At 46.4% G+C, this 16,205-nt stretch overlaps 3 protein-coding genes across 4 annotated transcripts; 1 reads left to right on the top strand and 2 right to left on the bottom strand.

Moving 5' to 3' along the window:
- Positions 1-1,717: 1,717 nt before the first annotated feature.
- LOC127763442 (uncharacterized) lies at positions 1,718-5,169 on the bottom strand. Of its 2 annotated transcripts, none has more exons than XM_052288151.1 (4): positions 4,681-5,169; positions 4,526-4,595; positions 3,319-3,490; positions 1,718-2,196 (listed from the first exon to the last, which is right to left on the bottom strand). In XM_052288151.1, the coding sequence occupies exons 1-4, from the start codon at positions 4,786-4,788 to the stop codon at positions 2,115-2,117; spliced, it is 432 nt and encodes a 143-aa protein (XP_052144111.1). In that variant the 5' UTR covers positions 4,789-5,169; the 3' UTR covers positions 1,718-2,114. The 2 variants fall into 2 exon arrangements, with proteins under 2 accessions (XP_052144111.1, XP_052144106.1); XM_052288146.1 differs by having other exon boundaries at positions 4,526-4,598; positions 4,681-5,168.
- A 1,656-nt stretch (positions 5,170-6,825) lies between these two features.
- On the bottom strand, positions 6,826-10,259 carry LOC127754769 (uncharacterized). The gene is made up of 4 exons (XM_052280383.1): positions 10,223-10,259; positions 8,814-9,061; positions 7,307-7,564; positions 6,826-7,185 (listed from the first exon to the last, which is right to left on the bottom strand). The coding sequence occupies exons 1-4, from the start codon at positions 10,257-10,259 to the stop codon at positions 6,826-6,828; spliced, it is 903 nt and encodes a 300-aa protein (XP_052136343.1).
- A 2,807-nt stretch (positions 10,260-13,066) lies between these two features.
- LOC127767249 (peroxidase 56-like) lies at positions 13,067-15,096 on the top strand. Its single transcript, XM_052292523.1, has 4 exons — positions 13,067-13,571; positions 13,744-13,929; positions 14,046-14,211; positions 14,344-15,096. The coding sequence occupies exons 1-4, from the start codon at positions 13,335-13,337 to the stop codon at positions 14,763-14,765; spliced, it is 1,011 nt and encodes a 336-aa protein (XP_052148483.1). The 5' UTR covers positions 13,067-13,334; the 3' UTR covers positions 14,766-15,096.
- Positions 15,097-16,205: the final 1,109 nt, after the last annotated feature.

Raw genomic sequence — 16,205 nt, 5'->3', positions numbered from 1 at the left:
ACAAGTAATCTGAATGGGAAAAATCACAATTTAAAAGTGTCCTCCTAAGATCCTGCGGGTTGCTGGGCGAAAGCCCAAAAATCGTGAGAATCATTTGATTACAATAAGTTCCTCATCTTGAGGCCGAGTATGAATTTCGTTTTTGAACTGCAACACCAAATATAACATGTCTCTCTCTGAACTTGCATAATATTTATGTTCGGTTTCAACAAACGTGACGCTGAGTCAGCGTGAAACTCATGTGGACCTCACGTGTCAGCGACCAGCTTGCTCCTTCTGTCTCCTCATCTTCCACCTTGCCCTCGCATCACCAGCTCTCCCTAGGCGGGCAAGCGGCAGGGACAAGGGCGGTGCACATCACCAAGCTGGACTAGCTGCTACACTGAAAGGGGCGACAGGCGGCAGACTAGAAGGAGGCGGGCTTGCGTAGGTAGACCACCGTCCCCCCCCCCCCCCCCCCCCCCCCAACACACACACACACCCACCCCGCTAGCGTCGTGGTCGATGGGTGGGATGGGTGACGGGATTCTGCTGCGATGCTCGACAATCGCGCGGGAGCACCACCGTGCCAACTGCGACAACACCCGGTTAGGAGGAGTCCACGCCACCGTCCGAGCTCCACCGCTAGCTATGCAGGGGTACTCGGCTCCAAGCTCCACTTTCCAATCGCTGCCGTCGGCTTCTTGGCTCTGAGCAACACCCTCCGGCTGCCGCTACCATCTGTAGTTCTTTTTCCTTTCTTTGATCTTCATTTTTCATTAGGGCTAAATTTGATTGATATAAAAATTTGCCTTGCCAGTAGTTTCAATAATTTGGTAACTTCAGTAGCACTCGGAGCTTATTTAGAGTGGAGCCAATATTTTGAGAATTTTTACGGTATAATATACCGGTAGTACATACTATATATTGTCATTATAAACAATTCAAGGGTGTAAATTGATTTATCTACTCACTTAAATCAAATGTTGTAAAAAATTTAAGGGGGTAAAATGGTCTTTCTATGTGCTAGATAATCTCTCCTACTCTAGTTATCTAGCATGGGTTAATATGTTTATGTGCTTGATGGATTGGTTTGAACAAGAGATTTAATTGTGTCATCTATTCAACCATATCTAGTCAGTAATACGATGACACACAGACAATTAAGATTACTATATTAATGGAGATATAACACGAAATAGCTAAAGATCATTTTCTATTTTGTGGCAAATTCCCAACGTATCCTTATTTATACTGACAACATATACTAGCAGTATTGTACCTAAAAGTTCTCATATTTTGGTAACACTACCTTACCAAATTTCACCAAATTTTGGTAGTATCAAAACAAACTTATATTTTGATACTACCAACATTTAATAGTAGAGGACAAAAACACTCCATCTACCCTTAAAGCTGAAAATTTTCAGAAAAACTTATCCGAGTAACATATTTGAAGACGAGCATGTAGTAAACTTTGCTTTTGTCACGAGGGGCACCCGGCAACTTAGGATCTGGATTATCTGCACTTATCTCCGTAGCTACAGTAATATGAGCACAGCATGGTGTAAACAGTACATGGTCACTGTAGCAGAAGTGGCAGCATGCTCGGCAGCAGACCAGCAGTTCACCTTGCGCGTTGATCAGCGGAAGTACTGTAGCAGTTCTTCTCAAGCTTTGATCTGAAATAAGCATGGCAGAGAATCCCATTCCGGCAAGTTAACATCTCAAGACTAAATTAGGAGGAGCGGTTCAATGGTCCGCAAAAGAATATTTATCTCTTCATGTGTAAAACCTCATATGTACAGTCAAAATCCCAAAGCTACAATAGGTAACTTCGTTGTTGCAGCGACAATGCTTTTATCCAATTTTCCCTGCCATTTTGTTCCACCGCCGTCGTCCATCCAATTGCTGTTCATGTGTTTATTTACACTTCAAGTATTCACCAATCACCTCATGCCACTTAAAAACTCTCTAACATACGGCCTACATATTTTTGTACAAACATCTAAATCATGGTGATATAATTAAGCAGTGATGTAACACTGCTAGTATAGAAACCAACCGTCCATTTCTTGATCTTTACAAACATCAGAAACACTATGAAAAGTGATAAACTGTGCGGTCAGATGGCATCACTGGCCATCAGCCTGACCTCCTGTCATCCTCCCCATTGAGAGTGTGAAGTAGAGCAAGATCAACGTGCCCACACTAGACCTGCGAATCAAACAAGATATGTTAAGGGCTTGAGGTTATGTAGTGGATCACATCTTATAAGCAAGAAGCCCAGAACCAAGGTGAGGTCTTGGATATGTTTACAAAGCAATCATTTAATCTTCTTTTTAAAGACAGTATGCATAATAAGATATCTATCCCATAAGAGCTCTATTTCTCAAGTCAATTCAAGATCACGCCATAAGTTGAGAAAAGAAAATAATATGACAACATTGATTAATTGTGGTTCAACATTGATGCATTGCATCATTTGGGTTGTCACCGTGTACTACGGATTGCAGATTTTCGTGTACATAGTCTGTTTATAAGAATAACTGGCCCGCACAACACTGTCATTTAAAAACAAACAGATAATAAATTGAGAGCTTAAAGGCTTAAGAAATATAGAGTTTAGTCTATTACAGCTAGAAATGTTGACAAAATATGTTAAACCTGACAAATAACAGAACCCTGACAAATTAATTCTACGGGCTAGGAAAATTGTTCATCTGAAGACAAGCTGAGGTCGATTGGTACACAAAGCTAGACTGAAACAGACAAATCTTACCAAACTGCAAGCTATTAAGAACTTTTCACCAAATGGAAAACTAGGCAGGTACACAGCTCCTAACCGCTGGCCATGACACTGACAAGGCAACAAAATAAAGCGCACACGGTTGGTCTGGAAGGGACCCCTATTGGTGTTTTAATCATATCTTGGCAGCTTCAAGAATAGCTACAAAGGGCCTATCTAGATGAAAGGGGAAAATGACCATATTATGAAAAATATCTCTACATAGGGCACCTAGTTCAAATGAAGACCCAAGGAATTAATTCCTCGGAAACTCTTATAGGATGATGCACTTAAATTCGTTAGAATTTTAGATGATAAGAAACATCCAATCAAATTTATGGAAAATTTTCTTTGGACCTATGATATTGATGCCGATCATAGCATGCAATACCCATGATTTTCTCTGCATATAGTCAATCATCTTTGTTACGTATTATTGTGTTTCTACTTTCTAATTCACATAAGATGCAATGTATCCCTGTAATTTTTCTATTAACAACACAGCTGATGAAGGCTACTGCCTTTTATCCTTAATGGAAAATCAAACTCACAGTGCTGCGAAGGCAAAAAGGATCTTCCTCGGGTCACGCCACCCTGTGACCCGTCTGCCTGTTCGTCGGCGCTTTGCCCCACCAGCTGTTGGTGTTGAAGGGTGGAACTGCTCCTTTGGGCTACCATCAACGTGCACAGGCACCACCTGCTTCTCATACACGGCCAACACACCTGTGCATATACAATATTGAGTTGTGCATACGTATCTGAGTACATTGAGGAGATAGGACAAGATGATATGTGTTGCATTACTACGTTTTCAACACAATAAACTTATGATGATTTCTAGCACATGCAGTGCTACTATATTTCAGAAGAACTGCAACTGGAGGCTTCTACAGTAACAGAGCTCTGAGCTCTGCAGTAGTGCTGCACAGATATGGTGGGTTAATTTTTTCTCTATGAATTTTTAGCTTTTTTTTTTGGGAGACTGTTGGGCCAGTGTGGTTCATCAGGTCATTTATGTTTGTATTTCTGACCTATATCCAAGTATTTTGCCCTATGGATAACAATGTCAAACTCATAATTAAACCTGGTTTCCACTCCTTAATTTATTGCATAGAGATGTTGTCGTCATGAATCGTCTAGATGCAAGGATTGATCCCTCTGACCTTTAAATTTTTATGCTAGCCAATTGGTCGCACCCTCTTAAGCAAATTCACATGAAATGGTAGATGGGAAGCAGGATTTGGGGATCATTTGCATCGGGTTGCAAACCCTATGCAATTGGCAACGTGACCCCTTATAAAGTTGTACCAAGTATCAGCAATGGTACAGCCAGAGATTTGGTGTACTTGTTAATAGTAGTACAGTGTGGTGCCTGGCCCATGGCCCATGGGGATAGCCAAGTTTCATGATAGTCAAGTTGGTGGCAGGTAACGTTGGGAGTTTGTTCCCAAGGATTGATGAGAATGCAGCTATCTCACGCAAAGCATCTGACACGACACACGATTTTAAGGTATGCATTCGAGGATCCCACGCAAGCTGACGCATGCGTGGAGCAGTGGACAAACTGAATCCAGCACAGGGCCATCCGGGCGATAAATTCAGAACACCAAACTAATTATTATGAACGGAAATTAGAGATTACGAGTATAATTTCTAACTGATACTACCCCGGTAGTGGCAAAAGGGGGAAGAAATTGGACTCTGAGATGTTCCTGGAATCAGAATTTCAGAATGAGCGCAGCATGGTGATGAACTGACCTGTGGTACAAGGATTGGCGTCTCCGCTCCTCTCCCGCTCGAGGCCCTTCCCAGCGAAGGACTCCATCATCTTCTACGATCGCACAAACAAGGTCAGAAGAACTAAGATTACCACACGCGAACAAACCGAATTCCAGTCAAGCGAGGACGCTTACGGGCTCCGCTTCTGCCCCGGCCGTCTCCGCCTCGCCCCCGATGTCGACCGCCACGAACTCCGGCGCGGCGCCCCGGTCCGCTTCCCGGCGGACGAGGTCCATGGCCATACGCGTGCCGACCGACGACGCTACCTCCTCCTCCACGAGACTCAGCTGCTGCTGCCGCCACCCAAGGGAAAAGGCACGAACTCACATATATCAGGCACACACGGGTGGCAGAGTACGGCACCGCTGAGTCCGCGACCCGCGTGGAGGAGTCGAGTCGTCCCCCGAGACTTGAACCGGTCGCTGCTCTTGACTCCTAGCGGCTCCCCCGCAGAGGACGGGGCGAAGCGGCGTGGGAGACGGGGCGCCGCGGCGGCTGCGTGGAGCTCGGCGAGGTGGGGGAAGAGGAAGTGCGAGGGCGGCTTGGGCTTGGGATTTAAGAACGCGGCGGGGAGACGAAACGAAACGGCCGGACCATGGAGGATGGGGAGGGGGGGACCGCGGCCGCTCACCAAAATCGGGCGGGCGAGGCGGCACGGGAGGGGTGAGCGTGACACGTACACGTGGCGGCGACGTGTGTGGGTGTCGCGCGCGCGGAACCGGACAAGAAAATCACCCCCCCCCCCCCCCCTCCTTCTGTCCATTCGAAGCAAGAGGATTGATTATACGGCTCACCGCTCACGCCCGCACGCACATACAGCGGACGGAGTACAGGAGAAAGGAGATACATGACGTGGGTTTATCGCTTTTTGTTTAAGCAAAGCTCGATATCATGAAACTTCTCAAGAGCTCACTTCGTACTATTAGTTTATCTTGAAACCAACATTATAGATATATAATAGATTAGTTATAAGATTGGCTATAATTTTCTTCTTCTCGAGCTTGTGTTAAGCTAGTTCTTGCATGAGAACCAACACTCTTATTTCTGGTTGCCTCTCTTCTTCACGTAAGTTTATAGTAGACTTATAGCTTACTATTATATTTGCTCTGAAAAGTGTGGGTTGGATGGTGGGTGGGCCCCGTGAGGTGGGTTGGGATGTTTTCCGCACAATTGTTAATGTCGTGTTTCTAGTTCGAAAGAAGCTCAGAAGCTGTTTCCTCGTAGTCATAGGGTGATGTGGCAATTGTTCCTTTTCTTTTTCTGTTTCGCGCATCGAGCAGGGTGAGCATTTTAGTTGTGACGGGAGGTAATCAACTCATGACTACACAAACGTTAACCAGAAATGAGATGGGCGCTCTTCCAACACCCACCAGCCCATTCTCGGGTGTCACGTTCACTTATGGAAAAAGTACACCGAAGGTCCCTCAATTTGAATCGAGTTACAAAATCGTCCTCTAAACGCAAAACTAGATATATAACATCCCTTAACTCACAAAACTGTCCACTTTATGTTTCTCGGTGGTTTTATCTCCGGTTATATCCGACGTAACTGCTAAATCAACGTAAGACCCACATGGGCCCCATATATCAGGAAGACCACGTCACCGCCCTCTCTCTTTTTTTCCCCTCTTCTCCCCTCGTCTTTCCTTTTTCCTCTGGGCGTGGATGGCGGCTGACAGGGAAGGAGCGCGGCGGAGAGGAGGGCCGTGCGGCGCCATTGTCGTGGCTGCGCGTTGTTGTCGGGGTGAGGCGGCGACGCATGGTGGCGCGGGCGGCGTGGCGGAGGGCAAGGCCGGTTCGGCCGGCGGTTGGCGAGGGAAGAGCGCAGTGGATAGGAGGGCCGAGGGCCGATGACTTGGACACGGTGAGCTCCGCCGGCTGCGGTGGAGACGGCGACGACCATGGCCTCTCGCTCGCTTTCGCCGGTAGGTGGAGCCGGCTACTAGCGTGGCGATGGCGGTGGGCACATTGAAGAGGATGAGCGGCTCGATCTAACTGATGGGGATGCCGGTCTCAATGTTGAGCTGCCCCAGGGCGCCCTTGCCGGTGAAGAAGAACAGGAGCACCAGCATCCACACCTAGGTGGTGCAGCGCCTGCGGATCTAGGGTGTCGACGACCTCGGCCGGATCCCCATCCCTCCTTTGCCGCCGCCACTTACGCCGACACCCTCCTCCACATCGCCGCTGGTCGTCGCTGCTCCGCGTGCCGGTCGGGGTGGGTGGGAGAGACGGGATGGGCGATCTAGCTTCTCCCCGCCGGCTTTCATCGTCTATCCTCCTCACCGGCCAGTGCCCATCGTCGGCTTTCTCCTCACCGTCCGAACGGGCTCACCGGCCCCTCCCTTGACCGAGCCCAATGAGCGGTGGCGGCGGCAAAGCTCGGTGGCCACATCGGACACGCGGAACATCTTCTTCACAAGGACCGGCATTGCGAGGGCGTGGCCCCGCGCGCTCGCGCGGCCTTCCTCCGAGGTGAGCATTGCGTCGAACACCGCCAGGGCCTTCTCGGACACGCTCTTGTCAGCGTCTACGAGGGCCTCGATGAGTGTTGGGATGAGCCCCGTGGACGCTACCCTCGTCACGACGCGCTTGTCGGAGCTCACCAGGTGGGTGGTGGCGACCATGGCGGCCTTGGTGACCTGCGGGTAGATCAGAGCCTTGATGATCACAACCAGTACAACGTTCAGCCTTCTGGGCAAGCTCCCGTGCTTGGCAATTGCGACGAGATCGAGAACCCATCGAGCTAGACGAGGCCAAGACCCTGGCCGCTTCCTTGTCCAATTGCATCATGCAAACCAATGCCGCGGCGGCGAGAGACTCGAACGCCGCGGCCAGCATGCGCCCCGTGCCGACAGACACGAAGCGTCGCCGGTTCCGCTCGCTGTCCCTCGCAAGCGCCCGGACCCTGGCGACCGCCCCGGTGGCGCGCTCCGCCGCGCCGACTCGTCGACGTCGAACAACAGCTCGGAGGCCTGGACTGGGATGCGCTCCACGCCACCTCTCCCCATCTGCCGCCGGCTGCGTCGAGAAGAGAGGAGAAAAGAAGAAATAAAAGAAAAGAGAAAAAGAAGAGAAGAAATAAGACAGGATGATGTCAAAACCATCCAGGGAGATAAAGTGAATGGTTTTGTAAGTTGAAGGATGTGATATATCTGGTATTGCGGTTGAGGGACGATTTTGTAACCTGATGACAAGTTGAGGGACCTACGGTGTACTTTTTCCAAGAAACAGCTCAATAGTCACCAAAAGTCTTGAGCCTTTGTTACTGGGCCAACTTTGTGTTGTGCTAATCACTGGGCCTCAAATTGTAGGTCTATCCGGAGACAGCTTCCTCACTCGTCGTGTTTGGATGAATTTTTTTTATTAAAATATTTACAAAACTAATTTTGTGTTTCAAAGGGCGACTAGTTTTGTAAATTTACAAAAATAATTTTTAAATTTACAAAATTTATAAAACTAATTTTTAAAAATCACTCTCAAATCACCCTCCCAAAGGGTGGCGGGCTACTAGTTATGTAAATTTTTGAAACACAAATTAGTTTTGTAAATATTTTAATAAAAAAATTAGAAATAAAAAAAATTGTGTTTGGACCGGGATTATACCATTAATTGCAGGTGTAAGCCTTATAACGATATACTCGCTCCGTTTCTAAATTAAATCAACTTAGTACATTCAAATTCGTAGGACTTTACGTATAAGGTAGCTTTATTTTAGGATTGATGGTGTAGTGGTCCCCAACAATTTGCCTGTGTCATGAACCGTCAAAAACTAGACAAAACTCAATGCTCAAAAATTGAATTTAAACTTTTGATTTTAAAATACCGAAATTCCGGTTGAAAATAATCGAGGCTGAGAGGCTCGTTCCCCTCACATGAGGCAGCGTTATATTTCCAGCGTAAGAGCAACTCCAACGGAATCGGTATCCGGCTGACCAAGCCAAATTTTGGCCATCGATGGGAAAAAACAGGGTCCAACGGACTGGCTATCACGCTGGCTATCGCAGTCGGCTGGCCAAATGACTGGGATCGCTGGCCAAATTTGGTCAGTCGGGAGCGCTCGCCATCCTCTCCCTCGCATTGTCTCTCTCTTCACGTGCTCTCTCCTCTGCGCGCGGACACGGCGCAGGCGGAGTGGTTGAAGCCGAGGCGCCAGTGGTTCGGTAGCGGCGCCGGCACCGGGCGGCCGAGCAGGGCGACGCCGACGCCGCCTCGCGTGCACGGATTTGCCGCCGCCGGTTTCTCCAACTAGCAGGAGAGCGTGGGGCACCTGGGAGAGCAACTGGAGGACGGAGGCGAGATGGGAACGGAGCGAGACGGCGTCGTCGCGGAGGCGGAGCGCGTCGCGGCAGGCGAGCGGGATGCGGTGGAGCGCGTCGGCGCTGTCCTGCTCGAGCGCGGCCGCGGCGTCGTCGGCGGCCGAGCGGAGGCGCTCCTCGGCGTCGGCGAGGAAGCGGTCGAGCAGCTCCGACGGGTGGCGCGCGTCCACCACTTCGGGTCGAACCCCTCCTCCCCGAACTCCGACGCGTCCACCACCACCATTTTCAGCCCCCACTCGCTATGCCTCCTCCGCCGCCGCCACCGCCGCGGCTCGTCGTGGACTTGGACGAGGGAGACAAGGTGGAGTGGCTTTGAGTTTGCTGGATTGCTACTACTCCTTCGCTAGGTGGGAAAAAGAGAAAGAAGGGGGAGAGGAGGAAGAAAAGCAACGACTGACATGTGGGGAACCAGTGTCATAGACTTAAAACAGAGTGGGTAGATGGAGAGGTTATTGGAGCGAGTAACTAGTTTAACTGGCCAAATCAGATGGAGAGTTGGCTATATGGGTATTTGGAGAGTCCGATTTATAGAGACTGTTGGAGATGCTCTAACATAGGCTTGTTTGGCCAAAATGATGCCTTTTGGCCAATTACAGCCTTTTTCCTTTTTTCTTAAACATTTTTCCAATCTTTCCAAGTGTCCAATTCCAAAGGTATGGAAATACGATATTTCAAAAATAAAAAACTATTCCCAATAAATATCATTGTATTTATAGGAATATTTAGATTCTTTTAGTTACATATTTGATAACGAAAGCACGTCAACCAAAATATTATGATTGGGATAGAATGTTACATTTTACAATTTTACATGAATGGAAAAGCACGGCCACAGCCATCCACTATGGTGCAAAGTGCTATGTTCTTCCTCCGTCTAGAAAAATAATTTCTAGGGATAAATATGGAGAAGCAACTGTTTAGATTCATCTTCATTAGTTGGTTTTTTTTTCTAGGATAAAGGGTGTACTACACTAGACTCTACAGTCTACACAGAATAGAGCAAAACACAGCTGCATAGCTGGTCTGCTCAAAGCAGAGCAGCCACCGAGCTCTTCATCCGGGTACAGCACCATGCAATGCACCTTCAAGCCCTCCGATGCATTATGTTCACCATTCCTCAGTGATACTCCAAACCACCTTATTGGGCGAACACAACACCCGTCAAAAAACTAGGTGTTCTATTCTTTCCAAATCATCCATATGATTAGGATGACCACCGCATCAAACACATATCATCGACCTTTGGTAAGAGGACTTGCATGCTGCCGCCACCAGATTACTAGGTCAAAGTACCCATCTAGTTGCAGCATGATTTACCATCGTGTACTGAAGGGATATGAGGTGCCAATAAGTATCAAACTTTGGAACAGAGTAGACATCCCGACAGACTTGGCCATCCTCTCCAATCCAATTGTCTAAAGTTAAACACCTCCCCCTAACTTCTAAAAACATGAATAGTTTGCAATGCCCCGAAGATTTCATCTTCCAAAGGAATTTCTTGAGTTTCCCACGTATCTATTCCTCTATACCCTTCCCTGCAATGATCCAATTTGATCTTGCAAGACAGTGGTTCAATCGCCACCGTGCTAATCCTATCGTGGTTATGGATAGTTGGATTTCGAAATTATCTTTTGCATTTGTAGCTTGCCGCAGTAAATATATGAAGCTCCATGTTCGGATTGAGCGTAGGCCACCTAAACGACGCTTGTCAACAGGATTGCAATCAGTACTCCTCAGAGTTGACACGGGAATTCACAGTCAACCTTTGTTAAGTCCGATGAAACTTACGCAAAATCTATGACTCAACAACAAATCTCGAAGAGCGTCGTTCCCTGTGGAGGTAGGCAAAGAGGGCGGCGGTCTGTCAAGTGATGTGCACGTTAATAGCAAAGGTTTGTGGATGAGTCATTGCGGTAATGTCGTAGCATCCTATCTATCTATTCCATTACTATTGTATGGTTGCGGTTATTTTCCCAATTTAGCAGCCCCTACCTTTAGAAAGTACGGTCTTGGCCTATGATGTTCTATCTCAGACGATGTACCAAGGATTTTATTTCACATGAACTTTGTCTTTAATGTTTAACAAATTTGCTTTGTTTTCTTTTAAAAAAAGTTATGCATCAGTTCAGATACAATGCAACCTCATCTATATATCCTATATAGTTGGCATCAAAAACTAAATATGCATTGAGCCACATCACCCACAAACAAGAGCCATTGGATCATTGCACCAAAAACTAAACATACATTGAGCCATATCTTGAATCAGAATTAATGCGTAGGTTCAAATGAAAATATATGTATTCTCTAACATAATTAATGCGTAGGTGAGTTAGTAAAGGAGAGCACGTGTGAATGAAATATCTTGGATTTAAATCCTAGCTATGAAAAATTATCAAAAATAAATAGTTAGGATGATAGATTAATATTTAAAGTTTTAATTTGGTATGTAGAACTAATGTAACACATGGAGTAATGACAATAATTATTTATGACTATGTGAAGTGTTGCAATATGATTTTTTTGCCACATCCATTTTGTGGCAATATCAAAATTTATTACCACTAAATAAAAACTATTGCAATAACCTATTACCACGCTATTTATTACCACGGATAGCAACAATTTTAAAATGGTGGCAACATGTATCTATTGCCATAATTTTAGTATTCATGCCACGATTTTTTTCGTGGCGACAACTTATTTTTCTATTAGTGAAATTTATAGTTGCATTGCACATATGAATAGTTCGCCGCGACTTGTGGGGAGTATCATCTAGTATCATATATACCCCAGGCCCCATTTCAACTTGTTGAAGATGAAAATTAAGTAGCGCATGCAAAACGAGAAAACTATTAGCACATGATTAATTGAGTTTTAATTATTTTAAACTTAAAAAATATAATTATCTAATATTTTAAAGAAACTTTAGAGTGAATTTCAGAAACCCCAGGTTTTGGGGCACCTATAACACAAAACCCCAGGCATTACGATTTGTTTCGAAGAACCCTAAGTTTTGGGGCAAAATGTTTCAAGAAACCCCATGTTTAAGCTTATATCATCATTTTTGCTAATATATTTATGGATAATAATTGAAAAAAATAATACGAGATATTTCTGAGTATATATAAATGCTAGCCTCATTTTAATGAGCAAAGGTCATTGGTAGTATAATTGTTTATATGTATAAATAATAGGTTAGTGTGTCATTATTAATGATGTTCTATTGCGTTTTTATCAATTGTGCAACTAAAGAGTAAGGAAAAAGATATATTACATAGGATCGGGTGTGTATTTGGAGCTTACTAATGTAAAAATATACTAAAAATCATATATAATATTTAAATTATGAGTATTTGAGTAAATATGGGGTTTCTTGAAACATTTACCCCAAAACATGGGGTTTCTCTAAACAAATATTATAACTTGGGTTTTATGAAATTCACTCAAACTTTTATGTATAAAGTTTTAGTGCAAAATACGTCGTTTAAAAAACGTGCTAGCATTAACTGAGATAAAATCTATAACTTCGGCAGTGTTTAGTACCCTTCAAACTTTTAAAATACTGTCACATCAAATATTTGGACACATGTATGGAGCATTAAATATGGAAAAAAACAATTACACAATTTATATGTAAATTGCGAGACGAATCTTTTGAGCCTAATTACGCTATGATTTGACAATATGACAATACAATAAATATTTACTAATGATGGATTAATTAGGCTTAATAAATTCGTCTCGCAGTTTACAGACGGAATCTATAATTTGTTTTATTATTAGTCTACGTTTAATATTTTAAATGTGTGTCTGTATACGTAAAACAAAATTAGCACATGAACCAAACACGGCCTTCATCAGAAAAGAACATGTGTTCCCACTCCTGCAGATGAACTGACGAAGTCAATGGCACTACGAGGTAGAGTTGCAGACACGTCTCTAGTAGCCGGACTCTAGCGTAGGAAAAACACGCGTTGACAGGTGCAAAAACGCCCATGGCCGTCGTCCTGTGTGAACGTACTATAGAGGAATTGTCTCATACCGGATGTTTTTTGCCCTTTCCGCGTAGCCCCGTTCCCGATTCCCATTCCCAGCTATAGTACTGGTGGCTAGCTTTTGAGTTGACAGCCACCGTTTTTAACCAACGCGCGAGTTCTGAACTTTCTGAAGGCGATACCTCACCCACCTACCTATCCGCGGCCTTTGTCATTGTTTCTTTATTCTCGAGTCGTCCGGAGAGTTTGTATTCGCGGGAGGCCGGTGCCTGGAATGAAGCCAATTTTTAAGTCCAGTTCCCATTCCAGCTCCGTCTTTCTTTCTTCTCCTCCTGGATTTCTGCCGGCTCGAGATCTTTTCAACGCTCTTGAGCTAGCGGCGGCTTTGTTTAATTCGTGGTGAGCAACGTCGTCGTCGACGACGAATTCGATCCGGAGGAAGGGTTCGTTGTCCGGCCCAGTTCGGCCGGCCGGATGGCATTGTTGGGCGTCCTCGTCAGGGCGGTGATCATCGTCGTCGCCGCCGCGGCCGCCGTTTCGGGCAGCGGGCTGCCGGTGCCTGGATTCGACGGGCTCGCCATCGGGTTCTACCACGAGACGTGCCCACAGGCGGAGGACCTGGTGCTCGCCGAGATGAGGGAGATCGTCCAGGAGGACAGGACCCTCGCGCCGGCGCTCCTGCGGTTCATGCTCCACGACTGCTTCGTCAGGGTGCGTGCCTCGCGTGCTCGATCCCTTCCTCAGTTTCTCATCATGTCGCGTGGCGTCGCGGGCACGAACCCTCGTGCGTCGATGTCGCGTCGCCGTGGTGCGTGCTGCTGATCGATGGACGATGGGTTTTTGATGATATGTTTGTGCTTGCTTGGCTTCGCGTGGCGTGCAGGGGTGTGACGCGTCCATCATGCTGAAATCGCGGGAAAAAATCGGGGAGAGGGACGCCAACTCGAGCTACAGCCTCCGCGGCTACGAACAGATCGAAAGGATCAAGGCCAAGCTGGAAGATGAGTGCCCGATGACCGTGTCGTGTGCGGACATCATCGTCATGGCCGCGCGGGACGCCGTGTTCCTGGTAATGACGCCAACTCCCTGGCTACTTTAATTCGAGATCAGTAGTATAATCCGATCGCCGTGATCTTTATTATCGTTCATCCCGACGTACGTTGACGAGCGGCTTCGTTTTACCAGAGCAACGGCCCACGGTACCAGGTGGAGACCGGACGCCGGGACGGCAAGGTGTCCTGTACCATTGACGCCGACAACGATCTCCCACCGCCCGGCTCCAACATTGTCGACCTCAAGATCTACTTTAGTGTCAAGAACCTGGGATGGAAGGACCTCGTCGTCCTATCAGGTACGCAATACCGCAAATACCAGCGTCCAGTAGTACTTTTGGTCAGTGCGAGCAAAAGCACACACAATATCCATTCACCAGCTTCAATTTCTGCTCGATTTTGCGCGTGATTTTGTGCGTGATTTTCCGCAGGGAGCCACACGATAGGGAGGGCGCAGTGCGGCTCGTTCGCGCGCGACAGGCTGTACAACTACAGCGGGGAAGGGAGGCAGGACCCGTCGCTGAACACGGCGTACGCGCCGGAGCTGAGGAAGGCGTGCGTGGCCGGCGACCCTTTCGACAAGACGTACGTGGACATGGACCCGGGGAGCCCGTACACGTTCGACCTGAGCTACTACCGGGACGTGTACAGCAACAGGGGCCTCTTCGTCTCCGACCAGGCCCTCCTGAATGACAGGTGGACCAGGCAGTACGTGGAGAGGATGGCGTCCGCGGATTCGACGGACGAGTACTTCAGGGACTACGCGGAGGCCATGACCAACATGGGGAGGATCGAGGTGCTCACCGGCGACAACGGCGAGATCAGGAAGGTGTGCGGCGCGTACGTTGACTAGGCAAGGGGGAGTAGACGGAGCCAGCGCGCGGTTCGTTGGGTGCGAGTTGGCGCAATCGCTTCGATCGATCAATCGTCATGTGGCCGTGGCAAACGTGGGGGCTAGCCAACCACAGTGGAGTTGCGTTATTATTCTATATATCGGTCGAGGTGGTTGGGGCGTTGACGCTCACCGCCCGCTGAAATTTTCTCACAACTGGAAAGAAAAACTGTAGGTATATCAACACATAGAATAGTCCTCCTCTCTTTTTTTTCTTCGTTCACCCTGTTCTTCACGGTATGGCATGGTGCAAATATATATATACGGCATCTTTTAAAAGTTCTACGACAAATCATGTATGTGTATATGCGTGAACATGGATGTATATAGTACAACGTGAACATGTATGTGTCCTGCCTTGTCATGATGGCAGCTGGCAGTTTAGCACATGACCGCGCTCTGCGTGCAAGAGGAGGACGAGGATTATTCGCCGTGACGAACGAACGGGCACAGGCGAATTGTCCCGGTAGACAAAAGGGGATCCGTGATGAAACGGCGGGCCAGATGCATTCACCGGGCGGCCCGAAGTGCACCGTCCTTGGGCATTTTTTTTAAAAAAATGGGGCAAAAATTTTGTATATCTCTACTATTATAAAAACTAGTTAGGTGGCCCACGCAATTACGCGGCTAGCACCTAAACAAAATCATATATCTTTTACTATGGTTTTACTAAAAATTTATTAAATAGCTATCTCATCGTCTTAAGACTTTAAAAGACCAAACCTTATCATTCTCGTGTTTCTAACTATATAGTTTTAAAAATTCACACCAGTTGCTACTCCTTATGTCATCTTTTTTATTTGCTTGCTCGATCTACCACTATTTCTATTCATTCTTCTTGGAACCTTTAAAAATTGGATTTTATAGTTTATTGTCACGATGGGTTTCGTTTTTATAATTTCTAGATGTCCCGTCAAACGTTGCCATTATACTCCTCTACGGCCCGTCCACTGTTTCTTCTCTTTATTGTCATTGAGATTTTAAAAATCGAACATAATTATCGTTTAGGTTCAATTTTTTACTTTCTAGAAGTTCGGCTAAACCATCAGCGGCTTTGCCATTATACTCCTCTACGGCTCGCCCGCTACCACCCTTCTTTATTGTCATTGAGATTTTAAAATCGAACATAATTATCATTGGTTTTTTTTTACTTTTTGGAAGTTCCGAACCTTTAAAAATTGGACTTGCAGTTTCATTTTTTATAATTTTTAGAAGTCTCATCAAACGATGCTACTATACCCCTCTACAACCCGTCCGTCGCATACTCTTTATTGTCATTGTGATTCTAAAAATCTAACATAACTATCGTTGGAATTCATTTTTTATTTTCTAGAAGTCCCGTCAACCGTCGGCGGCTCTGTTTCTCCTTTTTATTGTCATTGAGATTTTAAAAATCGAATA

Source organism: Oryza glaberrima, chromosome 1 (assembly GCF_000147395.1).
Source record: "Oryza glaberrima chromosome 1, OglaRS2, whole genome shotgun sequence".
NCBI classification, from domain to species: domain Eukaryota; kingdom Viridiplantae; phylum Streptophyta; class Magnoliopsida; order Poales; family Poaceae; genus Oryza; species Oryza glaberrima.
Note: the sequence above shows the minus strand (reverse complement) of the source record. Positions and strands in the feature narration are given on the sequence as shown.

What these genes read in the sequence shown, in the direction of transcription:
- LOC127763442 (XM_052288146.1), bottom strand. Translation starts at nt 4,788, where the DNA reads ATGGCCATGGACCTCGTCCGCCGGGAAGCGGACCGGGGCGCCGCGCCG. An exon ending in CGCCAATCCTTGTACCACAG is followed by an intron (nt 3,491 to 4,525) that starts GTCAGTTCATCA and finishes GTATATGCACAG; the next exon opens with GTGTGTTGGCCGTGTATGAG. An exon ending in CTTTTTGCCTTCGCAGCACT is followed by an intron (nt 2,197 to 3,318) that starts GTGAGTTTGATT and finishes TTTGATTCGCAG; the next exon opens with GTCTAGTGTGGGCACGTTGA.
- LOC127754769 (XM_052280383.1), bottom strand. Translation starts at nt 10,259, where the DNA reads ATGGCCAAGTCTGTCGGGATGTCTACTCTGTTCCAAA. An exon ending in TCCTCCAGTTGCTCTCCCAG is followed by an intron (nt 7,565 to 8,813) that starts GTGCCCCACGCT and finishes TTCTCGACGCAG; the next exon opens with CCGGCGGCAGATGGGGAGAG. An exon ending in TGGACAAGGAAGCGGCCAGG is followed by an intron (nt 7,186 to 7,306) that starts GTCTTGGCCTCG and finishes ATCTACCCGCAG; the next exon opens with GTCACCAAGGCCGCCATGGT.
- LOC127767249 (XM_052292523.1), top strand. Translation starts at nt 13,335, where the DNA reads ATGGCATTGTTGGGCGTCCTCGTCAGGGCGGTGATCATCGTCGTCGCC. An exon ending in TCCACGACTGCTTCGTCAGG is followed by an intron (nt 13,572 to 13,743) that starts GTGCGTGCCTCG and finishes CGTGGCGTGCAG; the next exon opens with GGGTGTGACGCGTCCATCAT. An exon ending in CGCGGGACGCCGTGTTCCTG is followed by an intron (nt 13,930 to 14,045) that starts GTAATGACGCCA and finishes TCGTTTTACCAG; the next exon opens with AGCAACGGCCCACGGTACCA.